Source organism: Geotrypetes seraphini, chromosome 16 (assembly GCF_902459505.1).
Source record: "Geotrypetes seraphini chromosome 16, aGeoSer1.1, whole genome shotgun sequence".
NCBI classification, from domain to species: Eukaryota; Metazoa; Chordata; class Amphibia; order Gymnophiona; family Dermophiidae; genus Geotrypetes; species Geotrypetes seraphini.
In genome coordinates this window covers 37,875,449-37,891,070 of record NC_047099.1, presented here as the reverse complement: position 1 = coordinate 37,891,070, position 15,622 = coordinate 37,875,449, and the positions used below count along the sequence as shown (strand labels likewise).

General features: G+C 43.8%; 2 protein-coding genes across 2 annotated transcripts in view; both read left to right on the top strand.

Moving 5' to 3' along the window:
- LOC117349519 (GON-4-like protein) overlaps positions 1 to 15,622 on the top strand; it is a 70,170-nt gene that overhangs the window by 38,717 nt on the left and 15,831 nt on the right. Inside the window, exons 2-3 of the mRNA XM_033923044.1 lie at positions 14,895 to 14,969; positions 15,297 to 15,335. Coding sequence (XP_033778935.1) covers positions 14,919 to 14,969; positions 15,297 to 15,335 — 90 coding nt within the window. The 5' untranslated portion in view covers positions 14,895 to 14,918. The remainder of the gene's footprint in view (positions 1 to 14,894; positions 14,970 to 15,296; positions 15,336 to 15,622) is intronic.
- LOC117349520 (C2 calcium-dependent domain-containing protein 4B-like) lies at positions 10,016 to 11,447 on the top strand. Its single transcript, XM_033923045.1, has one exon. The coding sequence runs from the start codon at positions 10,159 to 10,161 to the stop codon at positions 10,600 to 10,602; it is 444 nt and encodes a 147-aa protein (XP_033778936.1). The 5' UTR covers positions 10,016 to 10,158; the 3' UTR covers positions 10,603 to 11,447.

The window sequence follows — 15,622 nt, the reverse complement described above, 5'->3', positions numbered from 1 at the left end:
TATTCTGCCACTCCAGGAGCCAGGGGCAGGGGGAATTTAATCGGAATATAAGCAGGGCCAGAGGAAGATATTTAATAAGCATCCTTAGAGGCACCACCTTTTCAAAATGATGGGGGATGCGAAACGCAGCACAAATTACCCCTTCTTGGACACATCAGGGATGCTCAGCTCTGATTGCACCCACCCAAAGAGCTGGCATCCCCTCAAATTAACTGCCAAGTCCCTAGCCCCTTTTCCGCCAAATTAAACTCAATAGTCCCGATTACCGCAGAACAATCCTACATCGCACTTGGTGTCGAGGCAGAAGAACACCTTTGGGGCTGGCAGAGCCAAACAACCCCTCACCCGCCAAGATCTGCGCATTGTTTTGTATTTGTTTGCATGATAAGGACAGTTTCCGAAAGCCATTTCTGCAGCTAAGTCAGGCTGTCTGACAACTACCCACCATCTCTGCTGGGAAAATACACTGAAATGGTTCTTGGGGTTGGGGTTGGTTCTCTGGATCTACTGTTTCGCTGTATCTGCAGAAGTGGCCACCCTGGGCCAGTACTTCACCCTCTTCTGGAGGCGCAACCGGTCAGTCCCATTTTCAGATTTACCGCCATTAATAGGCATGAGGTAGATTTGCATATAGTAGAGCCCCACTATGGCAGTGCTTCTGAAAACCTGGCTGGCGACGGTATGGCTCCGGGAGAGGGTTTGAGAAGCACCGTAATAGATTGCGGAGACTATGGACATTGTCAAGGAGTTTGCTCAGTACTGGGAGTGCTCAAGTGCCCACTTAACTGCCCCCTATGCCAGTTTATCTCATTCCATGCAGAAAGCTGCAGTTTTGATTTCCCTATGGCATTCCTTAAAAGAGTATAATGTTGAATCCCACTCTGAAAGTTGAGAGGTCCCTTCATTTATAATATTAAGCGCAGAATATCATTTCATTTACCTAAATCTCTCATTTAAATAATTTAATTTAAAGCTGGTAGGCGTTAAAAGAATATAAGAGGCTAGGGTTCAAATCCCTCACTGCTCCTCGTGACCCTGAGCAAGTCACTTAATTGCCCCAGGTACACTAGATAGAGTTTGAGCCTGCCAGGACAGATAGGGAACTATGCAAACCACATAGGATTACAAGTGGTATAGAAGTAATAAAATAAATTATTTATTTATTTAAAAATGTATATACCGCATTAAAAACTATGCGGTTTACAAAATTACAAGCATACATATTGAAAATGCTAAAACATGTTTTGAGAGAACAAAGACAATAAAACATTCACTATTCGCTTTCTATTTGTAATAACCTGCTGGTATCTTCTAGTTGTAGGTAATCCCGAATATCGCTATAGCAGAGATAAGAATGAACAATAAAACTTTTTTTTTTTTTTTAAATTCTTTATTCATTTTATAATTCACAACAAGTGTACAGTAAATGTCAAACGATTAGAATACAATATCACTTGAAAATCTACCATATCATACAACAAAAAGATATAACCCCCACCCCCTCCCACTTCCATATACAACAAAAAATATACCACATGAATGTAATATCTTATCATTCATATATATTATTAATAGAAATCCAAACCCCCTCCCCCGATCCACATGTAAGAATTAAAAATTGGGAAAAGTGTAAATTATTCATTAGAATAATTTAAAAATGGCCCCCCCACATCCTTAACTTAAGAAAAAGAAAAGAAAATTAAAAAGGTTTTTTTTTTTTTTTTTCCAATGACTGTATTGAGGAGCATACTTGACCTAATACGCTAAAACAGTGCGCTTTTGGAGAATCAACTCATGCGTACGGCTCCGGTCTCTGAGGCTTCCCCCCCTCCCCCCCAATTGAAATTAAATTATTTAAATGAGTGATTGATATAAACGAAATGATATACTGCGCTTGATGTTAAAAATGAAGGGACACAGATACACAGTTTTATATCATTTGGACCACTTGGTCAGACATTTCTTTGAGTCCTTGAAAGAGGCAAGACTGCAAGTGCGCAGGAGAGGGTTTTGAGGAGCACTGGGATAGGCGCACGCAGAGCGCTTCCCCGTTCCCAGCCGTCAGGATTCAGGAATGCACACTCATCCACCAGCTGTGATGGACTTGTCTTCAGTAAGTGCGTCTCTGGGATGAGGAGCAGCGTTATGTCCTGCAGCCCCCAGCCTAGCTGGCCCGAAGATCTATTTTTTTTCCGCACCATATTAAAATGGTCTGCATGGAGCATTTCCAGATGTTCAGTCATTTCTAAGGGCTCGGGAGTTTTGCAGACGCCAGAAGCCTATCTGATTTAATTTCTCACCGAGTACTCAAAGTACTTTTTATGACAAAAAGATGTTAATAAAACTGGACCCAGGCTACAATCCCTCCTCCCCCCCCCCCCTCCCCCGGAAATGAGGCAGTCATTCTGGTTGGACACCAACACTATTAATCTCAGAGAGGGGTTGAAGACAGAGGCCTGCGCTTCGTGGCTTATCCTCCAGGACGTGATACACACTGCAGTTTTATTACACACTGCAATAACACAGTTAGTACCCTCTTTCTTTCTTGTAATTCTTTCTTACATTTTGAAAAGTTCTGCATACACTAACACCAGTTGCAGTGGAGAGTTACTGCTCATCTCATACAACATGTGAACATAGATGTAAACCCTTTATTAGCAACATATGGGTAAATATAAAAAAATATATTGCCTTCCAGAAAGAAGAGTTAAAGAAATGAAACCAGATAAAACACAATCATATCCAGGATTAATGAAAAAAAAGTACCCTGCTCCAAAACTAGTATCTGCTATATAGAGCACATACTGAATTCATTTATACTTAATTGCCTCCCTTGGAAATTTAAAAACTCAGCCAGAGGGAACATAAGAATTGCCGCTGCTGGGTCAGACCAGTGGTCCATCATTCCCAGCAGTCCGCTCATGCAGCGGCCCTCCGGTCAAAGACCAGCACCCTAACCGAGACTGGCCCTATCAGCGTACGTCCTTGTTCAGCAGGAACTTGTCTAACTTTGTCTTGAATCCCTGGAGGGTGTTTGCCCCTATGACACTGGATTGTATGCCAGTGACTGAGCTCGGGAGCTTGGAGAATTTCTCCATGTAACTCCTGTTGAAAATCTGAGGCTTTTCCTTCCCTCTGGCTGAGCTCTTGAATTTCAAAGGTAGGCAATTAGGTTTCCAGTTTTTCATATTGTAGGAAAAATAGCTTAGAAAAAAACTGGAAACTCACTAGACTATGTGCCCTCGATGGATGCACCAGGATTATCTTCTCTTAACAGGTACAGGGAGTGTGGGTCTACAGATTTGGGGGGGTGTCATGTGGTTAAGGTTCATGGGGTGTCGGGGGTGCCGGGAGTGTCGGAGGTTTGGGGGGCTTGGCAGCCAGACGGAGTGGGCATCCTTACTACTACAATTTTTTTTTTTTTAATTAATTAATTTTATTTATTTATTTATTATTTCTATAGCGCTGAAAAGGCGTACGTAGTGCTGTACATTCTAACACACAATAGACAGTCCCTGCTCAGAAGAGCTTACAATCTAATTTAGACAGGACATTTCAGGGTTGGGGAGATTATAGTGGGTATAGGTATTGGTCTTCAATGGGGGGCAGGGGTTCCAGGGGGTCAGCGGCAGGAGAGAGTGGGCATCCCTCTTACCAATCTTCAATGGGGGGCAGGGGTTCCATGGGTGTAGTGGCAGGAGAAACTGGGCATCCTCCTGCTGGGCTTTGGGGGGGGGTGTCGCCATTTCAAGGGGAGGGGGTCAGTGGCAGGAGGGAGTGGACATCCCTCCTGTCGATTTCACGGTACATATGGGGGATATTTCCCCCTGGTCAGCTGAGCCAGCAGGCCTCCCCGAAGGCTTCAGGGAGGCCTGCCAGCTCAGCTGATTGGGAATTCCCTTGCCACGATCAGCTGATGGCAAGGGATCCCTTGATTAGGCAGGTGTGATTCTCTAACTGATGCCAGTGACATGGGTGCCAGTTAGAGAATCGGGGTGGAGGGAAGGGGGGAGGTTAGGCAGAGTTAGGTGTCTTTCCATTAGGGCAGACCTGATTCTGTATAGGACACCGATGTGTGATTCTCAGCTGCTTCCTAGGTGGCAGCTGAGGCCGGAGTCCTATACAGAATCTGCCCCTAAAAGTGTACAGCCTGGATAGATACCGCATTGTTTATCTTGCTTTTTTACTAAGCCTTTCAAACCACCCTAGTACAAGTAAAGAACAAAGAGAGAGAAAGAGATAAAAAGAAAAACACAGAACAAAACAAAACGAGTTAGTGGATAGAGACCCCATGATTCCCCAAATGCCCTTTCAAATAATCAAAATTTGAAAGAAGTCCTGACTCTTGGGTAGGAAGGGTGGACCATTCAGGTTTTTATCTACCATCATTTACTATGTCATTTACCGCAAGACTCTTCCCAATTCTCTGAAACAACTCACTCTTCTCTTCAATTCCTCTGGAAATGGCCAGATAACTTCTTTTGTAATCCGCCTTGAACCGCAAGGTATTGGCGGAATAGAAATCACTAATGTAATGTAATGTATGTTACCTGGCAGAAACCCAAAGAGTAGTAACATTCCAGACAGAGCTGAGATTGTGATGTCATAATGCCTCATTCCACCAATGCCTAAGAGCCAACGTCAGCAGTGATGTCACAATGGCTTGATGAGATGGAAACTTCAGCATTTGGAACCTAGGACAATCCCAGGTGGACTTTACAGTCTACGGCCCAGAAATATCAAAGAAGAGACAAGTTAATATAATCATGTATTTTTCATGGGTATAACTAATGGGCAGACTGGATGGATCATTCAGGTCTTTATCGGCCGACATTTTTCCATGCTACTATGTAAAGCACCGTGATCCCACTAAAATCTACAGTATCAGCCCGGAATAGATATGAGGGACCGCTGAAAAGTTCTCAGCTCAACCAACAAAGTTGGAACAGTCTCCAACTCTCCATCTAAGGTTTTTTTTAATTCAATCAGAAAAATACAGAATGAAAAAAAAGTGGAAAATCACTGGACTAAGTGTATGCCCTCGATGGAGACTGCCCCAACTTTGTTGGTTTGGCTGAGAACTTTTCAACGGGCCCTCGTAACATTACAATAGTCAAAACCAGAAATTATGAGCGCGTAGAGAAATGACATCTGGGAGGCTTTAATAAGGAAAGGCTGTACTGCACAAAACTGATGAAGAACAAATAAAGATGCCTTTGCTGAAGGAGACCTGTCGATTAACAGCGACACTCAGATATCAATCTGAAGAAAGAAACTGTCTTAGTTGCTTGACCGTTTATCAAGGGGTGTGAAGCGGTGCCTGGGAATTGCCAGCAGTCCAAGTATCTTTCTCATTAAGTATGTGAATATGTGCATTTTATCATTATAAGCTTGAGGAACTAAAAATTATTGCAAAATCATGTTTAAAAGGTAAATAACTTTCCGCCACCGGGTGGCAGAATACCCAAAGTTTCTGCAAGGATTCTCCAGAAAACAATTGTCTTATTCTACATTTTGTTCCTGTTTCTCTCCACACAGCCAGGTAGCATTTCCAAGTGTCATTGTAAAATATCATCCTTCTTTCAGCCTTTTAGACTACTTTATGTAGGGGGGGAGGCGGGGGGGACGTAGATCCATAAAAAGATCTAGGAGCATTCAGCCTCATTCCTTGTGACACCTTCAGCGGTAAAATAAATCCGAAGCCTCAATTTGTGGTCCAGGCCGTGAAGATAAGCTGTTAATCAGCTGAGCTGCTGGGCTACCAATTGAAGTAAATTGTGACAGATCTGCCCAGGGAATATGTACAGTGCTAATTTAATCTATCTGAGAATCAGGGCGTGTCGAAAGCAAGAGAGTGAATGGGGCTGTAGGACAGGGGTATCTTCCTCTCTGCAGGTGCTAAGGGAAAGCTTTACCAATTAAAAATATCAGATCGGTGCATATCCCAAAGAGCTTAGGGGCTCATTTTCAAAGCACTTAGACACACAAAGTACCATAGAAACCTTTGGTGCTTTGTGTGTCTAAGTGCTTTGAAAACGAGCCTCTTAGACTCTACCTGTGATCGCAGGGAGGTGAAGTGACTTTGTTCAAGGTCACAGTGCGTGATGATAAATGGGGGTTAAAAACTGTTCTCTCGATCAATGCAGTTCAGACATCCTACCCATATCTTACATATCTAATATTGTTCCACTTGGCTTGCCTTCCACTGTTCTTCATGCGTTCCAGGTAGTGCAAAATTCCATCATAGGGACATTGTTTAGACTAACAAGAGGTGAACATGTATTCGACTATTACGGTACATCAAGCTATATTGGCATAAGATGGATTTCCGTGTCAGGTATAAGCTGCAGTTGGTAGTTTATCAGAGTCTGCATGGCTTGGCCCCCAAATACCTAATTGACTATCGTATTATATTGCGCTCCCTAAGTTGCATTCCTCTGACTACTGGGATTTGAAGATCCCGACGAGAAAGGAGCTACAATTGCAAACAACAAGAGCGGGCGTGTTCTCTTGCATTGGCTTCCACAATACACTGTATATGGCGACAGGGGAATTTGAAAACATTTATAAGATTGCTGAAACACCGCGTGTTTTGTGAAATGAAACAGGGGTGAAGAATGGGGGACTGCGTTTGTGGCTATGAGGAGATACGCTGTGAATATTGAGGTTTCATCGCTGCTAATTGTTTTATATTTTTATGGTTTTTTTTAGATTGTACTTTGGTATGGTTTTATGTTTGTAATTACATTTATTATGTTTGTTAATTTGTACTTCGCTCTGCATAAGGCGAATAATAAATAAACACACAATACAATATAATATAGGGGGTGAGGTGGGGAGCAGGTCAACACAGCCTCAAGGGTCAGTCCAAGAGTGGGGCATTTTGACCCAAAGTCCCAAATAACCTTCTAAGCAGGATCTGTCCAGCTGTCCACTGGAGAATCAAAACCAGATGAACTGACTGAAGCTCTCGAGATGATTCCAGTCTCTGCAAGGATGTATTTTTTTGTTTGTTTGTTTGAGGATGCCTCTGGTACCATCATCCTGAATTGGTGAGGTCCAGCAGTACCAGGGGGTGCTGAGAAGTTCTCAGCCTAACCACGAAGAGAACGATGTGGATATGGTTCAATCAATGAGCTGAAATACTGTAAAAAAAAAAAAAAACCAACATAATTTTGTTTCTGCAAATTGGCACTTAACAAAATACATATGATAACACTCTTTTCAGTACAGTGGCAAAATAAGGGAGAGGGGTGAAACGCGAACCTTGCGGACCCCGTGAACCTCACGGATCTCAACCACGTCCTTAAAACACTGTATACCTCAGTTTTGACAGCTGCGGTTTGTGATTTCAGTTTACCTCTGATGGACCTCAACACAAGGATCCCACGGACCCCACAGACCTCGCAGATGTCTACCACACCACCTTAAAAAGAAAGCAGCCGTGGAATGGGGTCCTCAGAGATCCTTGTTTTAACTCCCACGGGCCTTACAGATCCTGCTCACCCTATGTATCCGCATCTTAATCCCTCCAGTGGGATCCGTGAGGTCTGCAGTGGTTAAAATGAGGATCCGCAGAGTGAGCAAGATCCTTGAGGCCCACAGGAGTTTAAAAAACAAGGATCCCTGGGACCGCACCCCACATCTGTTTCTTTTTTAAGTCCATGCGCTTTTAGTTCCGTGGAGTTTGCATTTTAACTTTTACCCTTGCTGGTTTCTTTTTGTTTGTGGTTGGGACTGCTGGTGCTGGATATTGTATGAATTTCCTGCTGTCTCATCCTTGCTCTCTGTGATAGGGTGACACTCCTGTTACAGGCCAGCAGAGGGAGCCTGATCAGTGAAGTGTGTCGAGCTTATTTACATAAAAATCTTGCAAAGGCTGCTTGGAGCTGTCCATTCACCCTGATTGATGTAGGGTGCTGAAAAGGAGCTGCCTGAGACTGCCAATGAAGGGTTGGAGTATTTTCTACTTTTACGTTTTTATTAATTTTATTCCTAACTCTGAATTTTTCAATTTGCAATTTTGGGGAAATAGGGCCTGCAGCAACTATTAGAATTTTTTTAAAAAATTTTTTCTTATCTTTTCTATTCTTTTTAATATTAGCATTATTTTCCTTTCTTAATTTTTTGTAAACCACAGAGATAATAAAGCGAAGAGCAGTGTATATATATATATATATATATATATATACATACACACACACAAATAAACCAGCGGTGTCTGGGGACAGATGTGTGACAGGTAATAACCGCACAGCATGACCACATTTGTGGCAGTGGTGGGATTTTGAAACAACTCATCACAACTGGAGTAGGGGGGATTCCAAAACCACCTGAGGAATACATGAAGAGCTGATAACCCCAGGTGAGGAGGAAAGGTGGTGGCATCCTATACAGAATCTGGCCCTTAAAACTGTTTTTACATTGTCTAAGTCGCAACGTATAAGTTCCATCCAGGAAGCCTCCTAAAACTTTCAAATATCCCTGCAGTACGATTAAGTCTAGGTTGGCCCACGTTCCGCCCAAATCCCGCCCTCACCACTCCTTCAAAAATGCCCCTTTCACCTCTGGGCACACAGCGGCATTCAGAGGCCTAAAAAGTCTCTGGATACATCTAAAAACTTGTTTCGATTATTGGCACTTGTACAACCTGTCTTTTAGGTCATCCAAGTGCCGAGTTTGGTGGGTTTTTAGGCATATTTTTTGTTTTGATTATGAGCCCCACAGTGATTACATTCACACGATAACATTAAACAAAGTGTTTTACCAGCCATAAACATCAAAACCGTAACTAACAAATAACCTGAAGATTCAGTTGTAGTATTTTTATTTCTCCATACTTTTTAATTTCTTAAGGTTGTAAAAGATGTTTAATATAAGAATAATCTGTGGCTCCCCTGTACGTCAGTCGGCTCCCAGTTTGGGAACCGCTGGTCTATACTTTTTTTTTGGAATTGGAAAGGGTGCAGTCTGTTGTTTCCCTTGGGGGTATCTATCCTTGTTGTGGGGTGAGGAAGGGTCAACCTGTCATTTTTCCGTTGGGGATATCTATACTTTTCTTTGGAATGGGAAAGAGTTCAGCCTGTTGTGTTTCCCTTGGGGGTGTCTATCTTTTTTGGGGGGTGAGGAAGGGTGTTGCTTATTGTATTTTTTTTGGGAGGGGTCTATATTTTTATTGGGGGTGAGGAAGAGTGCCTTTTGTGTTTTCATTGGGGGCGTCTATCCTTTTCTTGGGGTGAGGAAGGGTGCAGATTGGTGTGTTTCCCTTGGGGGTGTCTATCCTTTTCTTGGGTTGAGGAAGGGTGCAGATTGCTGTGTTTCCTTTGGGGGCATCTATTCTTTCTTCGGGGTGGGGAAGGGTCAACTTGTTGTTTTTTTTCCATTGGGGATATCTATACTTTTCTTTGGAATGGGAAAGTTTTCAGCCTGTTGTGTTTCCCTTGGGGTGTCTATCCTTTTTTTTGGGGTGGAGAAGGGTATATCTGTTGTGTTTTCATTGGAGGCATCTATTCTTTCTTTGGGGTGGGGAAGGGTCAACCTGTTGTTTTTCCGTTGGGGATATCTATACTTTTCTTTGGAATGGGAAAGGATTAAGCCTGTTGTGTTTCCCTTGGGGGTGTCTATCCTTTTCTTGGGGTGAGGAAGGGTGCAGATTGCTGTGTTTCCCTTGGGGTGTCTATCCTTTTCTTGGGGTGGAGAAGGGTATATCTGTTGTGTTTTCATTGAGGGCATCTATTCTTTCTTCGGGGTGGGGAAGGGTCAACCTGTTGTTTTTCCGTTGGGGGATATCTATACTTTTCTTTGGAATGGGAAAGGGTTCAGCCTGTTGTGTTTCCCTTGGGGGTGTCTATCCTTTTCTTGGGGTGAGGAAGGGTGCAGATTGCTGTGTTTCCTTTGGGGTGTCTATCCTTTTCTTGGGGTGGAGAAGGGTATATCTGTTGTGTTTTCATTGAGGGCGTCTATTCTCTCTTTGGGGTGGGGAAGGGTCAACCTGTCGTTTTTCCGTTGGGGTGGCTATCCTTTTTTTGCGTTTCACTGAGATGGGGAGCAGGTGTGATTCACGCACATCGCATGTCCGCCTGACTCCGCCCCTCGGTGACGTCAACTGGGCGCTATATAGGCCGAGGACGCCCAGGTGGACGTCCAGCGGCTTGAAGCATGCCGATGGTCGGAGAGCCCCGGGACGTCCTGGCCCTGGTGATGACCCCCGAGCGGATCCCGCCCTTCATCATCCCCTCCCTGGCGCCGGCCGAGGGGCGCCGGAGCCGCTGCTACAGCCTGGAGCTGTGCCGGCTGCGGGAGCGCTGGGAGCCGCTGCAGGAGCCGGGCAGCCGGGCGGCCATGTCCCTGCCGCATCTGAGCAAGATCACCACCCCGTACGGCTTCCTGACCCTGGGGGAGTGCCCCCGGGTCCGAAGGAAGGAGTCCCTCTTCTTCGACCCCCTGCCCGCCCCGCTTGGCCCGGCCGGGCCCCCGGCCCGCCCCTTCGCCTGGGCCCGATCGGAGGGCGAGTCGGTGCTGCGGGAGAAGAACCGGCTGCGGCGGCTGCTGAAGAAGCACTTGGCCGGCCGTGGCTTCTTAAGCCCAGCTGCGAACCCTTAAGCCTGGGAAGAAAGATCCAGCCTTGCTAAGCCTAAGTGATCAAAAAGAGAAACTTTGCTCTGGTTTAGTCCCATCGAGGGACCGACTGACTGCCTGTGCAGGGAATGCTACTGTTTAATGTTATTTTTTTATGGAAATTAAAATGTTTAATGCTCAACTTCATAGTTTTTATATTTTTTCCCCCTTAAATATGTTAAGGAGTTTATAAACTTCAAAGGGGCAAAACTTTCTCTTTCTAGGGGAGACGGAGGATACAGATTAGTTCTCGGTTTAAAATATAAATGGACAACACTGGAGAGACACATGGCCCGGGTGGCAAATTTTGTCAGGGGTGGGAGCACTTCTGGCAGGACCTCACACCGCCTGCTCGCAGTAGACTTTTGAATCTTTAAGATGTTGGACTGGCCATGGATTCTTGGGGAGGGGAGGGGAACTGATTATATTGATGAAAATGTTATTTCCTGAATGGTACTACTGTTTGTATTTGCTTCTTACTGCTGGAATAATAAAAATCATTTAAACATAAAATATAAGTTGGGCCAAATATCTTCCCAGGCACCGCTGACTAATGCCATCCAGCCCACCTTCAAGGCTTTTATTGAGTTTCTCGTCAAAGTGGGTATTTCCAAATGTTTTCTCTTCACCTGTTGAGAAATGCATAGGACTCTTCCTCCCATCTACCGGTACTTCCTTCTTTGTGTCATAATTTGGTTAAAGGCAGGGGGGGGGAGTCCGAATGGTGATGAGGGATCATCCCAGAGGCCTCCACTGAAGAACTCTGGCCAAGAATACTTTCTTTAAGGAGCTACAGTAAAGGGTAGAAGCATCGCATTTGCCCAAGGGCAGCTGAACAAGCTTTCCCAGAATCACCTAGATCAGGGGTAGGGAACTCCGGTCCTCGAGAGCCGTATTCCAGTCGGGTTTTCAGGATTTCCCCACTGAATATGCATGAGGTCTATTTGCATGCACTGCTTTCAATGCGGATTCATTGGGGAAATCCTAAAAACCCGACTGGAATACGGCTCTCGAGGACCGGAGTTCCCTACCCCTGACCTAGAGGTTTGGTGTTATAGTTTATATACTGTCCCTCGCTTGACCGTCAGGGGGGTTACAAAATAAAGGGAAAATAATTTCAATTTCAATAGTAAAGAGGGGAAAAAAAGACAAACACATTCAACAAGCAGACATACAATAATACGTCAATCAATAACTATACAATACAATGGTACACCTCTAATGGAAATTGATAAAAGCCTATGACACCCCCCGAAAGGAAACAATTTAAAGCTATTACTTCTATCCATGAAGGGGAGGGGGCAAGGGGAGGAATCTTCAATTCGGGGGGTGGGGGAAGGGAAGGAGGGGAGTGGGGATATAAGATGTTTTGCAATGGGTCATTTGGAAAAATATTTTGAAGGAATGATAAAACTATATATGAAAATATAATAATTGTGAATCTAATTGAAATGAAAATCTATGTATATATTATTTGATTTCCTTCAATCAAATGTTATAAATTTAAAGCTATAACTGGAAATATAGCCCTTGTCCAGATTATAATAATAATAACTTTATTTTTCTATACCGCCATAGTCAGGCGAGTTCTAGGCGGTTCACATTGAAAGAAGGCTGGACATTCAGCGAATAACAAAAAGTCTTAATACAATACATAAGTCTAAATACAATACAATAAGTCTAAATGGAAAACTTACATACTAATTGAATGACACGGGGACAAATTTGTCCCCATCCCAGCGAGTTTTGTCGCCGTGCCTGTCCTTGCCCCATTCCCGAAAGCTCTGCCTTAACTGCATGAGCCTCGAACGCTTATGATTCAAGACAAAGTTAGACAAGTTCCTACTGAACAAGGACGTACGCTGGTAGGGCGCGTCTCAGTTAGGGCGCTGGCCTTTGACCAAAAGGGCCACCGTGTGAGCAGACTGCTGGGCATGATGGACCACTGGTCTGACCCAGCAGCGGAATCTCTTATGTGTTTGAGGATGGTGCAGATGAGGACAAAGCAGGGCCGGATTTTCCTATAGGCTAACTAGGCTTCAGCCTAGGGCCTCAAGATCAAGAGGGGCCTACATTCAAATTGTTAGCAAAATTAAAATGACACTATTCTAAAAACAGTGAACACTAAAACACTGAACCGAAAATAAGGAGAAATTCTACGCCTATGAGTAATAAACAAACATAAAAATGTATTGGTTAAGATCAATGCGTTTGGAGCACTTTAATTAGCACCAGCTGCAGCGGTAACAGCTCCTGTGTTCATAGGAATTCTATGAGTGTCAGAGCTGTTACCGCCACGGCTAAAAACCGCGCTATGCTTTTGTAAAAGGGGGGTGGGGTAATACTTTTTTTTTTTTTTAATGGACTTTTCCTTCTGGAATTTGTCCAGATATATTCCGCACCCTGCTATGGCATAATTTTGCTGACGGAAATGATACTTTTCTCCAATTTGTTGGTTGTTAGCATCCTCTTGTTTTAATGTTGTTTGAAAAGTTAAACAAATCATTCCCTAGTCTACTTTTCTTTTCTTTTTAAATTCAAATTATACGAATAATAAGTCAATATCTTGCACACAGATTAGAAACTGATATTAAACAGTCATATAAAGACCGATACACGTTAACAAAAAAATTTTTGTTAGGAAATAATTAATGATTTAGTCCACAAACCTGTGATCCAAGAACAAAGAAAATTATATATCTCAATAGGACGGAATGGGAGACATTGGGCCTCTTTTCCAAAGCCGCGTGGAAACAGCCCCGAAGCCCTTTAAATCTCTATGGTTAGCCACGGTGATGAGTAAAAGGATATATTTCTTTTTTAAAAAGTGACCTTTATCGGTAAGTCTGGGTTCTGGGACTGTGTGGACGAGATGGCAGATGAAAAACATCTATGTCGTCACGCAAATTAAAAACCAGCGCTCCAGTGCATCTGTTTCCTGCTCACTTTCTGCGCCTGGTGAGATCTGGTAGTGTTTATCCCTCTGAACCATCAGTTATTTGCTGCTTCTCTTCCAAACAGACGCACACACGAGTCACTGCTCTGCAAATATCAGCGAACTGTGGTTTACCTTCACCCACGCAGCCTGGCACTGACATCTGGGCTGATAGAGTATTTTAATGCCTCCCAGCAACCAGCATCTCTCAGATACAGGAGCTAGACATGATCTTCTGCCTGCCCCTCCCCCTTCACCACACCGTAACCGGGGTTGCGGGCCTGGCTCTCAGCGTAGCCAAAATGCTGGACACCAAAACACGCTTGGAAATCTGAGCTCTCCACAAGCTGCGCTTGCTCGTCCCACATTTCTTACCTCTCACTCTCTCATTCATTTCTGGGGTAGTGTTACTTTTGCTATCCACAGGGAACAGCAGATTAAAGTTCTGGCTAGATGCACAAAACACAGCCGTTAAGACCTTTTGAGTCACGGTTGGCCAATTTGGGGACCGACTCTAGAACAGTGATTGATGTTCCAATAGGTTGGCACGCAAATGATTTGCACGGACGTTCACCCTAATTCGTTGTGAGAGCGACTTTTGAGACATGCGCGGAGCTGTTTTGGGGAAGCCTGAACAGCTGATTGGCAAGGGAAGCTCCAAAGCAGCCTCCCGCCACTCAGCTGTTGGAGCTAATTCTTTTTTTTTTTTTTTTTAAATGGCACAGATGTTGTGCATGTGTTACACACACACAATATCTGCCCCATAAAAAAGAAGAAAGCCCCCCCCTCCTCACACCTGCTGAATGACCCTGGTATCAAAAAATTGGCAGGAGGGATGCCCACTCCCTCCTGCCACCGTGAACCTCCCCTGCACTGACACCCACTGCAAAGACCCCCCTCCCCCCTCCAAAATTGGCAGGTGCGATGCCTTCCTACTGCCATGAACCAACTCCTTTGTGCAGTGAGTTAAAATTGTGCCTTATTCCTGTGTTTCTTACATTCATGATTAACCCTTTCTTTAGCACTGTTGCTGTCACGTAAAGCAGCTGTTTCATCCTCTACCATTTAAAGGGTTAAGATGAAGGTAGTGCTAAGACTGGAAGGAGCAGCATAATGAATTCAAGAGCCACTCGCAGGGCTCACATGATGGTATCTACAGCTTAGGGGGTAATGTCTTCTCTTCATGGTTTCTGAAGGTTGGCTTTCACACTAGTTGGGCTTTCTTTCTTGATTGCGGTGATTTGTCACCCAAAGGAAAGTCTGATGATAGTTGTGTTGGGTGGACTTGGGAAAAGAGGAAGATTTGGCACTTTCTGAAAGAGTCTTGTCTCCTCTACCATAGGAAGTGATCACCAATGAGCACGTCATGGCCATGATGAAGGCAGCCATCAATGAAACAGAGGACATGCCCATGTTTGTGAGTGAAAGTCTTTTTCTTTGTGGGGTTGCACGATCCTCTGCCGGGGTTGGGGAGATGAGAGGAACACAATGAATATTTGTCCAGACCTTCAGAAAAGGAGCATTTTCCTGTTAAATTGCTTAATTTAAATTGACTGGTGGTATTTTTTTTTTCAAATTCTTTATTAATTTTTCCATCTAACATCAAGAACACAATATTAAATCATTAAAACCCTGTAAACATCTCTTGTATTTCTTTTAACATTTTCTTAAAAACACATTTATACCCCTCCCACAAACATTTCAATCAAAAATGTTGCTTCCCTCTGTCCTTTCTTCATTTTAGGAGCCCAAGATGACACGTTCAAAACTAGAGAAAGGAGTGGTGAGGCTGTTTTCCACCTTGTTATTTCTATATTTGTTTAAAATATGTGTAGATTGCCTACCTGACCAGAAAAGGATCATCTAAAGTGGGTTCCAAGCAGAGAAAGTAGAGTGAGACCAGTACTAAATCCTGTAACTTTGTGTTTCTCAAGCCCATTTGATATTCAAAATCTGTGCTTGAGAGAGAATTGCATGTAGTTCCTCCATTGAATAAGTTGGTCTTTTGCATAGTTATTGTGGACATCCTGAAAAATTGACTGGCTAGGGGTTTCTCCAGGACCGGTTTGA